At 36.9% G+C, this 18916-nt stretch overlaps 1 protein-coding gene across 1 annotated transcript in view; it reads left to right on the top strand.

Annotated features, from left to right (window-relative positions):
- LOC107699966 (pyruvate carboxylase, mitochondrial-like) overlaps positions 1–18916 on the top strand; it is a 124040-nt gene that overhangs the window by 41285 nt on the left and 63839 nt on the right. The window contains exon 10 of the mRNA XM_016501430.1: positions 6992–7154. Within this exon, the coding sequence (XP_016356916.1) occupies positions 6992–7154 (163 nt within the window). The remainder of the gene's footprint in view (positions 1–6991; positions 7155–18916) is intronic.

The raw sequence follows: 18916 nt of genomic DNA, 5'->3' as shown, positions 1-18916 counted from the left end.
TTCCGTCCGCGTTTTCCGCATCGCGGAAATCATAGATAATATTGAGGTGTTGTGCAACTTCAGTGTAACGTTAGTGGATTGCGATTTATTGCAACTTAAGCAACGTCTGGTGCTGCCTTACCTTTGAGGGACAACTGATGCATGATCACTGAAGCAGCTCCAGTTAGCAAGCGCTTTCGGAGTGAGAGTAAATTCCGCTTTGATTTGTCTGACTCGTGACTCCCAACAAATCAGATGGGTGGTGGGCGGAGACTGCTTTAGGCTACAGAGTGGTGAGTTCTGACAGGCTGCATCAGAGCCAAAGAGCGCGTTTCATAATTAAGTTATTTTTTCGGCGAATCGGTTTTGAAAATTACCGATACCGATAATCATAAAAATGCTTAATATCGGCACCGATAATCGGTCGACCCCTACCTATTTTATTAAAAAAGCAGATCATAAATTTTGTCTATAGCCTATAAAACAGCTTCGTAAATTGGAAGACTTCAAATTCAATACATGAGGATTATGAATGGGATTTTTTTTAGTGAGCCATTAAATGACTTGAGACTCGGACTCGTGACCAAAGACTCGAGACTTGACTCAGACTCCAGGTTAAAGACTTGTGAACATCTATGGTAGGTATGTATGTGCATGTACAATCTCTAGATAGCCACGTAACATAAAACCATGTCTGCATTTGTGATCAGAGAAATGACAAACAACAAGCGCTACTCTACACTGCTCAAAACTCCTTTTTTTTTTTTGCAAAGCAGATCATAGATCATATATTTCTAGCCTATAAAACAGCTTCATAAATAGGAAGATTTCAATACATGAGGATTCTGAATGGGATTTTTTTAGCAAGCCATTAAATGACTTGAGACTCGACTCGGACTCGTGACCAAAGACTCGAGACTTGACTCAGACTCCAGGTTAAAGACTTGTGAACATCTATGGTAGGTATGTATGTGCATGTACAATCTCTAGATAGCCACGTAACATAAAACCATGTCTGCATTTGTGATCAGAGAAATGACAAACAACAAGCGCTACTCTACACTGCTCAAAACTCACGTTTGAATCATCAGTGGCAAATCCTTTAAATGAAAACGTACTTACAGTCTGTGAGTCAGAACAGCCGGCATTGTAGTCTACTCTCCCAGGATCAGGAAACAGTCCTCCATAAAATGCGCTGCACACATCTTAATATTTGGGTTGAACTGTTCTGGAACAGTGTTGTAAATACAACTTAACCACTGATTTCTAGTTGTGTCCTTCCAAAAGAGGCTGCAGTGAGCGGCTTGAGTGAGCGGAGGCCGGCGGGCTTGCGGCAACCACATGTGACGACCCCGGGCTGGACTCCGCTTCGTCCACGGTGAAAGCCGATCTGGCGATCCACAGCGCGAAGTTGATGTATTTCCTCAGCAACCAGCACGGATCAGCTCCAGGCATGACGAAGTGGATATCATCCTCTTTTGGAAGGCCAAACAAAGTAGTTTCGCTTTCACAACGAAACACACGGCAACAACAATACTGCTGCGAGAATCAAAGTTGTGCCGCCTTTCTTTGCGTGAACATTTGGGCGGCGTTATGCAAATCTTCCCACATCGTGACGTAAACATGTGGGGGCGTGTTAGAATGAGCCGTTTTAGGTAGGCGTGGTTGACTCTTAACTTTTATAAAGAATATCTCTTTGGATTTGAGACTTTAGTCTTTGCAACTTTACAGATCTTCTTCATGCACCAAGAGCTTGTAACACTCCAAAGAGAAAGGAAAAATTGAAAACGCATCATGTGACCCCTTTAATTTTTAATTAATTTATTTTTTTTCTCAGTGATTTGTTCCATTTTTTTGTCCTTAAACCTTTATAATATTGTGTTAGGGAGTAGAAAATTGAAAATATCAGTAATTCAATCGGTATATGACATTAAAATTAAAATGATCAGTATATGACATTAAAATGAAAAGGTTTCTGTTATTGTTAATATCGTAAATAATAATATTGACAAAAATATATTAATATATTTTAGAATAATAATTTTTGTAAAATAATATTCTAATTTATTATTATTTATATATATTAAATGTTTAGCCATTTACAATTATTAAATAACTTTCTTTCTCTCTCTTTCTTTCTTTCTTTCTTTCTTTCACATTTTTTAAATTGTATTTAATTATTTGTACCATTTTTCTACCCCTGAAACTTTATAAACAATTAGAGAAAAAACTGAATATATTAATCATGTATTTGGTCATTATATTATGTTAAAAATTAAAAAGTGTGTGTATATACATATAGTCAAACTTAGAAGTTGGTCAACAAAATTTAGAGGAGATATTGATGAGGGAATATTGTCACACATCAGACTTTGACTTTCTCTTGGCTTGGATACTCAAGTGTCGTCATATGTTGATTTCTTTAAATTGTGGTAGGATCCAATTCAGGAGCATTGGAAGATATTAAACATTGTGGAAGAACACACGCATGCACGCACGTGCACACAGACACACACACACAGTCAATCACACAACAACACGCTGTCACTCATGGGGCTCAGTCTGTGTTGTATGACTGACTGGGGTTGTTCCACTCCCACATCATTTCTGCATATGCTGCTGCCTGGCTTTGGCAATTAAAATGGAATAGAGAATCAGACTGAATATATTAACATGGCTCCCCCACCTCATCACTGAGCAGCTTCCATCACCATTCTCATGCTGCTCGCTGCTGTCGCTTCTGTTCTGCTGTCCTCCTTTTTCTCTCTGCTCTCTTGTTTTGTCTGTCTAATGCTCCCAGTCTTCATTGTTTGTGTCTCTCTTCAACACTCTCTCACTCTTTCTCATCTGTCTGGCTGTAGGCTGCTTATATGCAGTGCTGTCTGGAGATTTGAAGGGTACACGATGGCAGTTAGGGGGTAGCAAGTGTGTGGTGGTGTTTTTTGTTTTTTTATTGCTTGTAAATGTGAAATGTAATGTTTCAGAAGGCATTGACCAGCACTGTGATTTATTCATGTGGTACGTGTTCCTGAATCAACATCCTTTGTTGATCCTCAAACAACAGACCTAACAAATAAGCATTGCTGAGTAATATAAAAAAAAAAGAGTGAAAAAATTGCAATTAATGATTCAACCCCTTTTCTGAACTTTTCTGAAGTGTTTTTTTTTTATTGCAGTTTAGTGCCATGTTGAAAGTAATAATGTCAGTATATAATGTAATATTTGTAAATATCACATCATCCTTATATCATATATATGATAGTTATATCATAATTATTCAACCCCTATTCAGCACTTCTGTTTAAGTCACTTATTTGTAATGTATACACAACTGTGTATATATAAAAGCACACACACATACTGTATGTACGTATGTATGTATGTATGTTTTTGCCCCCTTCCTGTTTTTTAAATTTTTTGCATATTTGTCACACTTAAAAGATTCAGATCATCAAACAAATTTTAATATTACACAAAGATAATGCAAGTAAATACAAAATGCAGTTTTTAAATGATGATTTAATTTATTAAGGGAAAAAAGCTGTCCAAACCTACGTGGCAGGGAGTGGCCAAATCAAAATCTTTGTGTAATATAAAAATTTGTTTGATGATCTGAATCTTTTAAGTGTGACAAATATGCAAAAAATAAAAAAACAGGAAGGGGGCAAAAAACTTTTCACACCACTGTATGTATGTATGTATGTATGTATGTATGTATGTGTGTATGTAGAATGTATGTAGATTCAGCTGCCACTTGTTCTTGCATAAATCACATTAAGCTTATTTCTGAATATCGAAGGTGCATACATTGACACTTCTATGGCAAAAGACATAGAACAACCACTCTTCAACTTTCTTTCAAAAAACAGCTCAGATTGCCATACAGTTGAAGATTGAAGATGCTGATGACACACTTTTAAGAAATGGTTGATTTATCAGCCACAGTCTATTGTATTATCCCACATAATGCACCGTTGCCTGGGATTTAAATGCATGCCAGGAAAAAAAGTCACAGACAGATGAGTCATTGCTTAAAATGCCACTATTAGTGCATTCTCATCTCATTCTGATGCTTTTAAAACGGGTTAGTTATGAAACAAATATGAAATTCTCTTCTGGGTCTATGGCAGATCAGAATATTGTATATTTTGGGAAGTTTGGTAGGCGATGCATGTTTGCTGAATCAGAGCCTGTTCATATAATAGTGCAGTAATCCTTTTAAGTTATTGTTTCACATTATTACAGAAGTCATTGTAGCTTTCCAGGCATGGATTGCTTGGAGTAAGTATTGCTATGGGAGCAGTATAGATGCATATAATCAGGAGAAGCTTGAGCGAGAGAGGTAAGGGAGCGTGGAAGTGAACATTGTGCCCTTGAGACTGGGTCAGTGGCCCCTTATAGCTGTGATTTTATGAGTACATTGAATACCAGAATCTGTTTTCACTGCTGCAGATTATTCTTCCTGTCTAGCTCTGAAAAGCCAAACTGCTAAATAGATTATACATTGATTATACACTCTTGAGACAACATTGTGAATAAACAACTTTTATGAGATGTTTTGTTTTTAATGAAAATTACAAGTTCCTAAATTGTCTCCTCTTATTTTTTTTAATGGAATATTGCAATATTGCAGGAATATTGTTTATTATAAATGATTTACACTTACACATCCTACTTGCACACAAAAAATCGTTAATGTCCCCTCCACATCGCTACAAAATCTCTGCTTTAATCCATGTTTCACTTGGATATGTCACAATAGTGAATGAAAATCATTTCAGTTTCTTTTTCTGTTTCCAATTTGATCATTCACTGAATCCACTTAAGTGTTAAAGTTAACATCTGATTTGATTACGTGTGTGTGTGTGTGTGTGTGTGTGTGTGTCTGTCTTTAAAAGAAAGATTTCTTCCTGACAGAACAAAGAGATTTATTTTACAAATAAACTTATTTTCTTTTATAAGGTTTCAAAGTTGTATATTTTTTGTCTAAAATGTCAGATAAGCCCATTCTGTATTCTCAATTCATTCTTAATTTAAATTCAGTGCTAGATTTCTCAGTTTATAATAAATATTTGATATGACAGTTGTATTATTTATATATCAGATTGTGTTGACATACTGTGTGATGAGCAAATAAGGAAAAATACGTTTTGTGAGTAAATGGAGGTTGCATGAAAGCATAAGCGAATACCTCTGAATCCAAAAATAAATACATTGAAGTACATATAAGTTTTAGTTTTTGCACTTTTCACCCCAGTTTTTAACCTAATACTCAAAAATCAGTTTTAAATTTGTTTGGTGGGTTTCTGAAAGATTACCTAACATTAATGCTAATATAGCGTTACTAAGAACAGCTTTTAAAGCTTTCGAATGCAAAATTAATGTCGTAACCATTTTAGCTCATCCACACTATCCACACAAGTGTCTTGATCAGGGTCCATAAAAAAGCAGAATTGTTTCACCTAGTTTGGATTCAACTTGCAACCTTATTGTTTGCTGCTCTGATCCCAAATATATCATCTGATAAATGTCATTTTAACAATTCCAGATCTGCTGGAGTATTTACACGATGAAAATAATAGGGATAATCAATTAAGCTGATTTTGATGTTTCATTTGGTAATTATTTCAGCTTGCAGCTATAATGACCAGAGTTCATGTGAGAGATGTTATCATTAGATGCCAGTGTCATAAATACATATGCGTGCAATATTCAGAGCCTGTTTGTACCATTGTTAAAAAATTAATGAGGCCTAGCCAGATAATGTTGAGAGCTGTGCAAACAAATTGCCTTTGCCATCACCATGTGTGTATGTGCATATAAATGTATTGTCGCAGTGTTATCAAACGCATGCTGTGCGGTATGTATGTCGGCCTTCGAGAAATCCTACATTTTCTAAATACCTCCATGCTGGAGATAAAAAAGGCAGACACTTTGTAGCATAAATTATTGATGCACAGCATGAAGGCAAATACTATCTCACTCTTCTTTTATTGGTTAAAAATATTTTCGGACCCACTGGTGCTTTCAGGTTTTGTCTCGTGCACACACTTTTTAATTTGATTATTCATTCATCATAAAGAGGTTGAATTGTGAAGTTTTAGCCTTTTGAATGCCTTTTATTCCTTCTGATATATGGTGAAACAAACATTAGTAATGTGGAATAAATACCTTGTAGCATTTCCCGTACACGCCAACATTGATTCCCAACAAAAGCCTGCAGATTCATAGCGTTTCTGTTCGCTAGTATATGCATCTTTTCCCCCATTAGAGTCAACCCGGTTCACTCCCCTTTGCGCCTGTAAGAATAAAATTGACCTGATATATGAGGATTAGGAATTGTGGGACATGAGGAATGAGTTCGGTAAATCTAGGGTGAGTAAATATATCAGTGTGATTTATATGGCTCTTAATAAATCCAACTTTACACTGGGGAAAGCACTTATCCAATAAGATGGCAGATTCAGCCAAATGTAGCCAATCAACCCCGGAAAAGCCTGGTTCATTCAATTGAGCTGAGGGACTGATTTAATTGTGAAGCTATTGAGGCCGGATCAGGCGCTAGCTGTTAGCCATGAATCTAGCAGGCATTTCCTGTTTGTATGTCGCTGAGTGACTCGCTCGTTTCCTTCTACAATCCCCTCATCCCACTCCTTGTCAAACGAGTGCAGCGTTATGAAGCGGATTGCTAGTTGTCAAGCCTGTCTAATAGAAGTTATTGGAGCAAGCAGGCGTCTCGTGCATTCTCGCCTCACTGGTGTGAATGCTGCCTCGACGTGTTGCACCTGCTGGAATGTCAAGTGGCTGAAAATGGTTCGAGTGAATCTGTTGTGATTCCAGATCGCTGAAGCAAGGGGTCTGGCCTGATAACGTGCACTCGTCTGGAGTGATAATGTGTGGGGGGTGGATGTGATCTTTGTGGCTGTGGGGCCCGTGGCAGGATGCGTTTTTGTTGTTTGCCAAATGCAATAAAACCACTGTCTCTGTTTCTCTCTCTGTCTTTCTCTTCCAGTGTGGATCTGGTACACGCTCAGCTGAGAGTGTGTGAAGGTCGCAGCCTGCCCGAGCTGGGCTTGAAACAGGACAAGATACGGATCAATGGCTATGCCATCCAGTGCCGTGTGACCACGGAGGACCCGGCACGTGGCTTCCAGCCTGACACGGGAAGACTGGAGGTAGGTTAACATCCTACATTCAACAGCTGGGCCATCACACATCTCTCCTCAGCCATGTTTCCAGAGAGAAAAAATGAAGAGATTTTTTTTTTTTTTCTTTTTTCATTTATTAGATTTTTATTTTCTGACTGTTATTTGAAAAAGACTGCAGTGGACATCAGCAGTCTGTGGATTTGTGCATCTGAACGTATGTATTTACAGACTTTATTTAGCAGATTTTATTATAGCTGAAATAATTAAATTCAGTATTAAATACATATAGTTTAGACCTTCATCACAAACTATTCCAACAACAAAAATATGATGAATTGTGTTGATACAGAGTAGGTTTTTTTTTTTTTTAACGTATGTGTTTGTCCCCTTGTGAGAGACAGTTTAATTTATATTTATTACATTGACAACATATTAACACTGACATTATATTATTATTATTTTTAACAAGTCTAAATGCAGATTTATTTTTTTTACTGTTAAACCTACTGCTCTCAGTAGAATAAAATAATTGCAATTAACCTTGTAAATTTGATAAAATTTCTCATCTGTCCTTATTTCAGAAACCAGATTTCCTATGGAATCAAATTTGGTGAACATCATGCTGAAATCATTAAGTTAAACAGATTTCATTATTATCTTAAGTGCACACATTAACTTTTATATATAAAAAAAAAAAATACATGTTGGAAAAAAAAATTCTAATATATATGACCATGTTCAGTATTCTTCTATATTTGTTCTACTTTTATAAGAAATTACTTTTTCATGGTGTTGTTATTGTTATGTGCAGGCTTTTATTTATATATATATATTTTTTTTTTATTACTATATTAATATTATTATAATTGTTGCAATTAAAAAAAAAATGGCATCACTCGGAATATCAATTTCTTTTAAATGTTAGACATATTTATTTTATTTTTTTTGTGTGTCTGTGAGTATCTGTACAGGCCATTTTCTAAGTCCTGGACCATGTCTCAAATGACATACAAAACGCTATATGGTCTTATTTCATGATTCAGGAGGGTGCTCATGGGTGCACCCTTTTGGGGCTGCTGTGCGCCCCTGATGAGTTCTTTTAGCTGACTGGTAAAGTGTAAAACCCTGGAAGGACCACTAGGGCTGACGGGCACTTCTTCCAAATATTGGACTGGCCGAAAGCTTTGGTGTAAATCACTGACCACCACAAACACGTCCCACACACACTCTGTAGCTGTGCTCTTCTGAAGTGTGTACCTGCATGTGGTGATATCGCGGAGGTGTGAAATTGTCTGAGATGTTGCTGACGGAAGCTTTTACCATTGAGGCCTTATGGAAATGATTTGTTTGCGGATGAATAATTGAACAAATATTGATATCAGCTTTCTGTGCCCAGTCACTGTTGAGCTGCAAGCCTTACATCTGTCCAAATATCTCACAGATGCAACTCGTACTGTCTGTCTGTGCGGTTATCTGGTTTTGAGCCACAAGGTTAACCGGGGTCTCTTGAGGATATCTGATCAAGATCTTGCAGGCTAGATGTGTATATATACATAGAAATGCCCTAAGGAGTCGACTAGCCCACAAACCACACGCTGTAGTCATCCAGTTATACCCACATTCCGCCAGCTCATTGGCTAGACAACCCCGTATGGTCCAGATGCATCATCGGATGTGCCGTGCCTGGGCGAAATCTTTGTTCCTCCATCCAGCCACAGGGTCTTGGCTGTATCAAAAGAGAGCTGGATCTCTCTGATAAGGATGTTCCTCCATTACCTTTAGAAAACTGTTTGGCGCTCAGCTTCAAAGACTGACGTGGACATCCTGTGATGTTGGAAGAATGTTTCCACTTAAGAGGGATGAGGATCCATGCAGATGGAGAGATGAAGGGAGAGGGGTGGGAGAAGCAGTGAACTTGGGCGAAGTTAAATGTTATTGCGGAGAGATTCCTTCAGCATGGGTCTCTGCATTTGCCAGAGCTAAAACATAGAGAAAGCGAGTGAGAATTCACCAAACGAAGTGTGAGAGAGAATATGAGATGGTTGTAAGAGGGGAAAAAAAGAATTTGAGTGAGCATCCCTGATCCAGAAGATGAGAGCTTCAGCATCAGATTGAATGTAGTGGGGAATTATGGGTATGTATTGACCGATAATTAGGCTGAGAGTCTAGACGGTTGATTGAGAAAGATAATAAACCAGTGTTCAAAAGTAACACTCACCACGCAAGAATGAAAATTGGCTTTGACGATTAAATAACACCAATACAATCCAGTTAGTCTGTAATTTTATTAAGACCTGCAATAATACAGTAGAATCACATTGTATGAATGATGGACTGACCCTTTACATCAGCCTAAAACAGAAAACTCTGTTGCAACTTCTTGCAAATGTTGCAATGACTTATAATGACTTTACTTCAGTGGAAATTTATCATCTGAAGTTTATATAGAAGGTGCTTTTTTCTGTGAAATACAGCCTATTTCTTCCATCAAATCTCTAAAATGACAAAACCTTGATTAATCTTCGTTTAGTGATGGCTAACGGTTGAGAAAGGTTGCTTAATTTTATCGCCATCTTACAAAAAAAAAAAAAATCCATATTTTGATGCCTCGATCATATTTCTTAATGTTTCATTGAGAAATGGTGCTCATAAGTACATGATTTGTGTGTGACTATATGTATTAGTATGATTAGTGTGCGTTTTCTGCAAGCACACAATAATCTGTGTCGTTTGTCAAAGGAAAAATGGCTAAATCATCTTGGGAGCTAAAACATTTTTTAATAAAATATCGCAAAATACAGTATCTCACACCCAACTCTGGCTGTAGGTCTGAATGATATTGAATCTCTGCAATATATTCACAATAATTTTGCTAATGATCTGAAACTTACAAAACTTTAAAAGCTGGCATATTTTAAAACTGAACTTTTTTAACTGTTTCCTAATAAACACATCATTAGTCATTACATTTAAAGTATTCCTTGATTTGCGAGTACGGGACATTTTCACGTAAAAGGGTTTTACTGTTAAAGCTCTTGCATTTAAACAGTTTGAATATACTTGGTGAGAGCAAACACAAAAATTGGGTTTTATATTTAACATTGTCAGATATATTGAGATATGCTACTGTTCAAAAGTTTGAGGTAATTTTTTTTAAAAGAAATTAATACATTTATTCATCAAGAATGCAATAGGCTACATTGAGCAAAATTGACAGTAAATACATTATAAATAAATATAATAAATACCTAATGAATGTTGTTAAAACTCTTTAAACTGAAAAATTAGGGTTTCCACAAAAATAAGCAGCACAACTGTTTTCAACATTAATAATAAGAAATGTTTATTGAGCATCAAATCAGCATATTAAAATGATTTCTGAAGGATCATGTGACACTGAAGACTGGAGTGATGGTTGATGAAAATTCAGCTTTGCCATCACAGGAATAAATTGCATTTTAAAATGTATTAAAATAGACAACAGATATTTTAAATGGTGATGATATTTTCACAGTATTATTGTTTTCACTGTATTTTTCATCAAATAATTTCTTTCGAAACATTCGAAAATCTTACCAACCCCAAACTTTTGAATGGTATTGTATAATGTATAAATTTTTTTAACTATGTCAGCCAGGTCTAATTGGCACATGTGGTAAAAAAAAGTAAAATTTGTATTCTAGGTTGAATGTTTCTTGTGGCCTTGGATAGGAACTTGTGAAAAAAAAAGGCGAGACTGAGATGGAGAAAGGCAGTGCTGTGAAGGTATAATCAGCCTGGCGTTAGATCTTCTCCCATTTCAGTATGTCAACACAAGCTCTCCTGTGTTTGTGTGCAGTGGTGACTGATGTGAAAATAAGGCCGCAGGTAAAGAGAAAAGCGCCGCTCTCTCGATTCCTCTGTCTGCTTGGAAGTTTCTCCTCACTTTCTGACGTGTCTGATGTTGTGCTTCAGAGGGAAAAGAGGACGGGTGGTGTGGTGTCGGCCGAGCTCTTGTTTTGCAGGGAAAATGAATGCAAAATGGGTAAAGTGAAGTGCTGGGATGAGAGCATGTAGGGAACAGGCACTGAGAGCTCTTCTTCGCTTTTGTTTCTGAGGGATAAAAAAAAAATATGGCTGTTGTCTGAAGGGTGCTCTCTGTAATCAAATGAGAGCGAAGGAGAGGAGAAGGTAGAAGCATTTAGCATAACATGGTGCATCAGAGGAAATATGTTCTGTATATGGGCAATTAAAGTCTCATCTTCCCTCTAATTCCTCAGATATGAGGCTCGGATGATTTATATGTGTAGTTTCAGATGTAAACTGTTATAGGGTCTGGGCTTTGAATGCAGAATTTATTGAAGCGTAGCTATGAAAAAAATGACGAGCCTCTTTAATGGTGGTGGTACTTGTTTTATCCTCATGTTGCATGTGTGTGCGAGCAAGTGTTGGTTCATTAACACATAGGCTCTTGCTGGCGCGCTGAGAGAACATAATGCTGATGAGGAGGATCGAGTGATTTGCATTATCATCATAATAAACATAATTATGTTGTTGAATGTGCTGATGGTAAATACTGCTGTGGTGGAAATGGGAGTCCGTAATTCACGAGGCGAAGAACAGCGTCGCTCCTCCATTTGCTTTCTCGTTTGGTAAATGGAATTTCAATGTTCAGAGGAAGTTGGTAATTTGTGCTCCTTTGGCTTCTGCACCTTGGCTTTTAGCTTTTTCCCTTGGGTGGATCCTCACTAGTCATTTAGGTGGTTGTGATTGGCAGTTTCTATGAATTAGGTACGAGTTAGGACCTGAATGTAATATAAAATTGAATAATGTAAATTTAATTTATGTCCTAACATATTTAAATTATATTACTTATTTTTTATAAGCTTTTTTATTTTATGTTTATTTGATGATGTTTTGGGGTTTCTCAACCCTGTTCTCACATAAAGCTGATTTTGTTCTTTCCTAGCAATAAACATTAACATAAACATCAAAAGAAATAGAAAAAAATAAAAAATAAATGCTCAAAATAGGTAACAGGGTTGCAGGTTTAGCCTAAATTAAGCTGTCAAGCTTTGATTTCTCATAAATTAAAGAAAAATATTGAAATTTTTTTCTGTTCTTACGAACAACACAAGTAACATTTGGAAAGTTGAGGCTTACAAATGCAAGCAGAATGACAGTTTTTGTAAAAATTTATAATATACAATGATTATTTACCTATTGTCAAACTATTGTCAAAATGCTTTCAAAAATAGGGTTAAAGTTATGTTACTTCAAGCAGTGTTACAAGTTTTTGTAATGGGTGACTGGATCATGCAGTAACACAAAATGAGGGTACAACTAAATATTTCATTCTTGTTTGAATATGTTTTTATAACAATTTTTACTAAAACAAAACATAAATTAATCATTTTAATTAATTTAATAGCAATTCAATAGTTTATGACATTGGTGTATGATTTTTAATTGATGAATAAAGTAGTGAAGGTCTGTATTCATGACCTGACAGATTTTGGTCTGTCCCAGATCAGAAGTCAAGATCTCTTATGCGGTACAAGTCAAAATCTCCATTACAGCAACTCTTAGGGATCTACATTTCAAACTCAGTGAGATCTACTAACAAAAAACAAACAAACAAACAAACTAAAAGCCAAAAACATGTGTATCTTTATATTGAATTAATCTAATAATTAAATAAAAAAATGAATGTACAGTTATAATATTGTTAAATTTTAACATTACATTGAAAATACCCACAGAACGATAGATTACGTCAGCAAGGGTGTGATCGGGGAAAGTCCATGAGCCGGGACTCAAACTTGGTATGCCCGAAGCGTAATGGCGCTAAATGCCGGCACGTTGCCCAAAAGGTTATCGGTGGCGATATCAGCTGTCACTCCTTTTAATTGTTTATTGCGATCTCACAAAGTTTCGTTATAATCAGTGAATCTCTCTATACCACACAATCAATCTATTATTTACATCGTGTATACACTGTATGTTATAATGCGAGCATTTGGTAGCTTGTATAACTTTTGAACAAAAACTTAAAAGTGTTTTAAGAGGTGAGTGGATACTGTCTAACATAAATGTCTCTGATTGGCCTTTGCGTTCCAGAAATCAAAGGATATGTCTGTGATTGGCTATATTGCTCAATGCTGTGAAAATACCTTTTACGTTCTCCAGAGCGGAAACACAAATAGGCACTGGATAGTTTGCCAAATCTGTTTCGCAAATATGCTTTTATTACAACTTCAACTGGGGATGCTTTTGCTTTCTTTTGATGGTGCTTAGCACCCCCATAGAACCGGGCCTGCATTTACCTAATAAAAGATGTGTGATCTACCAGCATTGACTTTGCGATAGACTTGTTGGTCACCACTTTCTTAGAGTGTACAGACACGTGATGTGCTTAAAAGGAGCTACTTTTCATTTTAGGCTACTTTAAAGTTAGATTCTAGTTCATGTAGCATATCTAATAGTCCTTGCAGGATTTGTGCCTCTAATGATTTAATAAGTGTGCCCTATTCTTGGAAGTGCCTGTTACTGTCTGTTCATGTAAACAAATGCTTTGATTTTTATTTCTCCTCTTAATGGCTGCAGGTTGACCATAGGTTAATATGCTACTGTCTCGTGCATGTTGAGCGAGGCCTCTTGCCAAGTTAAAATATTACTCGCTTACGAAAGTCCACCAGGAGCCCTCCGGTCATTGTTCATAGAGCTTCCAATTAAAGAAAACAAATGGAGGATGAAATGCCATGCTGAAAAATTCCTGGGAAAGATTCATGCCTCCTAGGTAGGTGTAAAGCATATGTTGATTTGTGTGACATCGCCTCGCTAGCTCCGTGGGCATCTCTGGAGCAGATCTCCATGACCACAAGCCTTTCATCTTTCATCCTGCCTGCCAATAATACACACAGAGCACCCTGAGAAAGAGCCATCTCGCGTCTTCCTTTATTAGAGAGGGAATGAGAAAATATTGTTTTCTCCTCCAGATGGCTGGCGCGAGACTTGTCTCCTCTTGTTTATGTGACATGCTCCTCTTTTGTAGATTGTAACTGATGTCAGTGCATTTCCTCGCCGCCCTTCACCCGAGGTATGAATCCGAGACGAAACTGATTCTAGCGTTCCCTCGCCGCAGCTCCATCGGAGCCTGCTGCCATCTTATTCACAGATGCAAACTCCCTCTGCCGCCACGCAATTTGAAACAATGCAGCTCCATCAAGAGTCACATTGCCAAGCTGTCATTTCCAGACACATGCGCACGGGAAACGCCTTGGGACTGGGTGTTACTGCAGAGGTTGCATTGGTATTCTGAAAACGGCAGCTGCTTCGCAGGCCATTTGCAAACATTATTGGAAAGGTGGCAAAACTCCCTCAAGAACGTCAGCGCATGGATTGGAGTGTAGGCATGTTTGAAGATAATGCTCTTTGTCACTATCTGATGTTCGCGAAATATGCTACACGTATTCAGTGTGCCACAGGCTATTTATTCTTGGAGAAGTTCAATATGGATGACTAGTCAAATTCATCTCTTGTTAAACACGGTGTTAATAAACCATTTGCAGTTCACTTAACTGGATAGTTTCCCAAAAATGAAAATGCTGTCATCATTTACTCGCCCTCAAGTCATTCCAAACCTGAATGACTTTCATTCTTCTGTGGAACACAAAATAAGATCTTTTGAAAAAAGTTGGAGTACAAAATGCAGTTGGACACCATTGATTTTCATTGTATGGCCAAAAAACAATATAATTTTCAAAATATCTACTTTGTTTTTCTGTTTCAAGGAAGAATGAAAGTCATACAGGTTTAGTATGATACAAGGGTGAGGAAATGACAAAATTATCATTTTGGGTATTGGTTTGGCCTGCCCTGCAATGCATCATTTTAGCTACAGGCTCGTTGCAATATTATTCAGTTCAGTGCAGTACTGATGAACAGTGATTTATATAGGACCTCAGAGGAACACTTAAAGCTCATAAGACTGGAAATGGATCCAACAGGAGTTCTGAAGCCTCAGGCATCCAGCTAAAGACCGGCTGATTGTTCAGCAACACTACTGGCACAGTGCTCAATGGTCTAAAATGCTCAATACCAACACTCAAATCTCAACCCAACTGAAGGACTGAGACGATGTAATGAGGTGGAGCTGCATTTGCTGCCTCAGGGTCTGTATGTCTCACAATTATTAAAGAATTCCTAGCTGCTCAAGGACAGAATTTATGTTTTATCCGAATATAAAGCTGACTTTCTGTTATCTGAAACAGGCGATGAGTCAGCACCATCAAAATGACCCAAAATTCCAGAATAAATCGGAAACTGGTTTAAAAACTAGCTGAAGTCATAATTTGGTCATATTTTTATCTGTAGGAGGCCAAAGAGGACAATACATTCCAAAATTGTATTTATGTAAACTGAATGGTCTTTTCAATCTCCAAAATTTTTTTAGAAGCCACAAAGCCGTTATTTTCCTGAACAAAGGCTCTTTTTTTAGATATTTCAGTATGCACACTTATTGTAGATAAAGGTGTTTGTCTGAAAATTGTCTAAATCACACACAAATTTTGCAGATTATTTGCTTTAAACTACCATCTACGAACCCTCATGTCAAAACTGCTTTTTGTTTATTAAAAAACTTTATATTAAGTCTGGAATTGAACCTGGCTTTGCTTTCATGCTATATATATTAATACAAGCTAAATACTAGCTAATTTTTAAACAAGTGAAAAGGTTTGGAAGTATTATAATTGTTATTTGTTCAGTATAAATTTAAATCCGTATGTATGTGCTTTTTACCTAAAACTTTTTATTTATTATTTGGACTCCATAAAATCATAGTGTTGGAGCCATTTATTTAGAAATCCAGATAATGCCAAAAAGGTTTGCAGATCTTTTCCTCACCTAATGAGCTCCTTGTTCGATAAGAATGACTATCTACCCAGTGTAAACTGAGCAGCAAAATCCCTTTGAGACAAATCGATTCGACTGAGCCGCCCTTAAGTGAAGAGATTTTGCCACATCCTCCCAAATGTGTTTACTAATTCATCTGATCCAGCAGAACCTGAGCGTTCCCGAATGGCCTTTAGACATCTGCACGGCCATGGGAGACATATGTCTTGACGTAAAATCCTGGCCATTGAGAGCAACTCCAGGAGCAGTTTGCTGTAAGTAAGGAGCTGCTTTTTTCCTTGAGGGGTTTTCTTCTTTTGCTCTTGTCAGCAGTTAATGGCTCACAGGGCACTAAAACCCTTCCAACTTCATGATAACACCACCAAGTGTAACAACTAAATCTAACACAAAACGAAATTCAATACCTCAGGCAGGTATACGGCGCACCGATGTGGTCTCGTGTGTGCATATGTGTGCACAAACACTCGCACAGATATGTCTACAAGAAAAGGTGTTTGAAGGATCACGTTTGCTGATGCCTGGTTAGCCCGAAGCTCTTTTCTGGGTACGGACGCCTGCAAGATTTCATAATTATACTAGTTTGACCTCCAACACGCTGTCTGCACCCTTGAGTTGCCTCAAACAATCACTCCTCAGTACTTTCTCTCTTTTATGTGGAGCAGTTTATCACGTCCATACCAATAAGAAACAGCTAACTTCCCCTACAGATAAAAATGGCTTATAAAATGGCATTGATATTTCTTCCTGCAGGTTTTATCATATTTCGATGTAGTTTGGTCCAAAAGTATTTGGACGTTTAAGTCAGACTTAAAAATGCATGTCGTTGGTGAGTTAAAGTAATGTGTTTATTTACAATAAAAGCCAAAATGTGTCTGCTTGGGATTAGAAACAGAATAAGCTTTGTGTACTATCCAGAATTGTGTATGAAATAATCAGGATGCGAATATGTGAATATTTTTCCCCTCACTCCTAGTATAAACATCTGAATGTCATGAATATTTCTCCAAATGACATTTCAACATGAAACAAAAATGTGTCACATTTCAAATTGAAAGGCAAAACTTGATTATATCCATTTGGAGTTGATTGGATTGGGAAAAGAGTCCGTTACATACCAGATTTTTCATTTTGATTACAATTTCAAAGATGCAAAGTATTACAAATGTGTTTCTTACTAACGTTTTAATAAAGTGAACCAGTGAATCATGAAAAACAAGACCAGGATTGTGTAAATACTCAATATTCCATGTTGATTTTCTTGGTTTCATTATGTTCTTTTTAAGATGGGGATTAAAAATGCTTAGGAAACTCTGGCTCTGGCTGCAATATTCATGGTTCAGCTAAATAAGATGAAAGTGTCTCAATGCCTCCGGGCCCCGCTCCTCTCTGTTCATGCTGTGACGTAATGCTAGTTTGGGGACAACAGGTGTTGCTGGGATTCAGGGAGCTATGTGGTGTACATGCTGTGCTCCATCTTCCGATACCGCTGGAATGCTGTTGACCTGTGTTTGTCTCAGTAGGGCTAACTGATGAGGATATTTTGAGCAATTGATTGACATCCAAAGACTACGTTATTTCTAGATATAATTTTCTTAGCTGGTTTTCTTGCTCTTAGGAGGTGGATAAGAAACACTTTAATACCTTAGTGCTTTTGAATTTTGAATTGATGTAACAGGATGCAGAAATGCAGTTTGTAAAGTAAATTGAAATGGAAAATAGGTTATTTACAAATGTTGAATGTTGCCTTATTAAAGCCTATTTTAATGTTTTTGTCATTTGAAAATGTGTACACCTTATGGACAGAGGGAATGATAGATAGAACTAGGGGTGGGTGATATGACCAAAATCACAATGAGTAATTTTATTTCACGGTAACGATATCACAATATAGTTATTTTTGCTTTAAAAAAGGTCTTTATGATATTGATTGATTGAAATGTCTGATGCCATAGAAATCTTATAATTCTTGTCACCACTGTCAATATCACAAAAAACTAATACTAGCATAAATAAAAATAAAAAAACCCACAAGCTCACTGAATACAAGTAAACAGTAAGCGATTAAGAATAATAATAGGAAACTAATTACAAGCAATAGGGAAAAAACTACAGTAGAACAAATAAATAAGAAATGCTACATATATTGTATGCATATTCTTAACTGTATAAATTAAATATATATATATTTCTTCTTATTAAAGGGGTCATATGACGTTGCTAAAAAAGAACATTATTTTGTGTAATGAAATGTGTTTGTGGTTTAAGTTTCAAAAAACACATTATTTTCCAAATAATGTACATTATTGTTTCTCCTCTATGCCCCGCCTTTCTGAAACGCGTCGATTTTTACAAAGCTCATCGTTCTGAAAAGCGAGGTGTTCTCTGATTGGCCAGCTATCTAGTGCATTGTGATTGGCCGAATACCTCAAGCATGTGACAGAAATGTTACACCCCTTACCATATTATGGTGCTGTGTCCTGGTACGACGAGACAAAAACAATAAAACCCAATATATCAGAACAGCCGGCATTGTAGGCTACACTCCCAGGTTCAGGAAACATTCCTCCGTAAAATGCGTTGCACACTCACAAATATTTTTGTATTTTTGTACTTTTATACAAGAATAAAAGTTACGCTTTCTTTCTTAGCGTAAACATTTGGGCGGCGTTATTTATGCAAATCTTCCCACACAGTGACGTAGTCATGTGGGGGCGTGTTTAAAAGAGGCGTTTTAGGAGGGCGTGGACGAGTCTTAACTTTTAAATAGAATATCTCTTTAGGTTTGAGACTTTAGTCTTTGCAACTTTAGGGATCTTATCTATTCACGATCAGCTTGTAACACTCCAAAGAGAAAAGAAAACTTGAAATCGCATCATATGACCCCTTTAAAAGCT

This window comes from Sinocyclocheilus anshuiensis, unplaced genomic scaffold (genome assembly GCF_001515605.1).
Source record: "Sinocyclocheilus anshuiensis isolate Anshui unplaced genomic scaffold, SAMN03320099.WGS_v1.1 scaffold1023, whole genome shotgun sequence".
NCBI lineage: Eukaryota > Metazoa > Chordata > Actinopteri > Cypriniformes > Cyprinidae > Sinocyclocheilus > Sinocyclocheilus anshuiensis.
The sequence above is the reverse complement of the archived record's forward strand: the minus strand, read 5'-3'. Positions and strand labels throughout refer to the sequence as shown.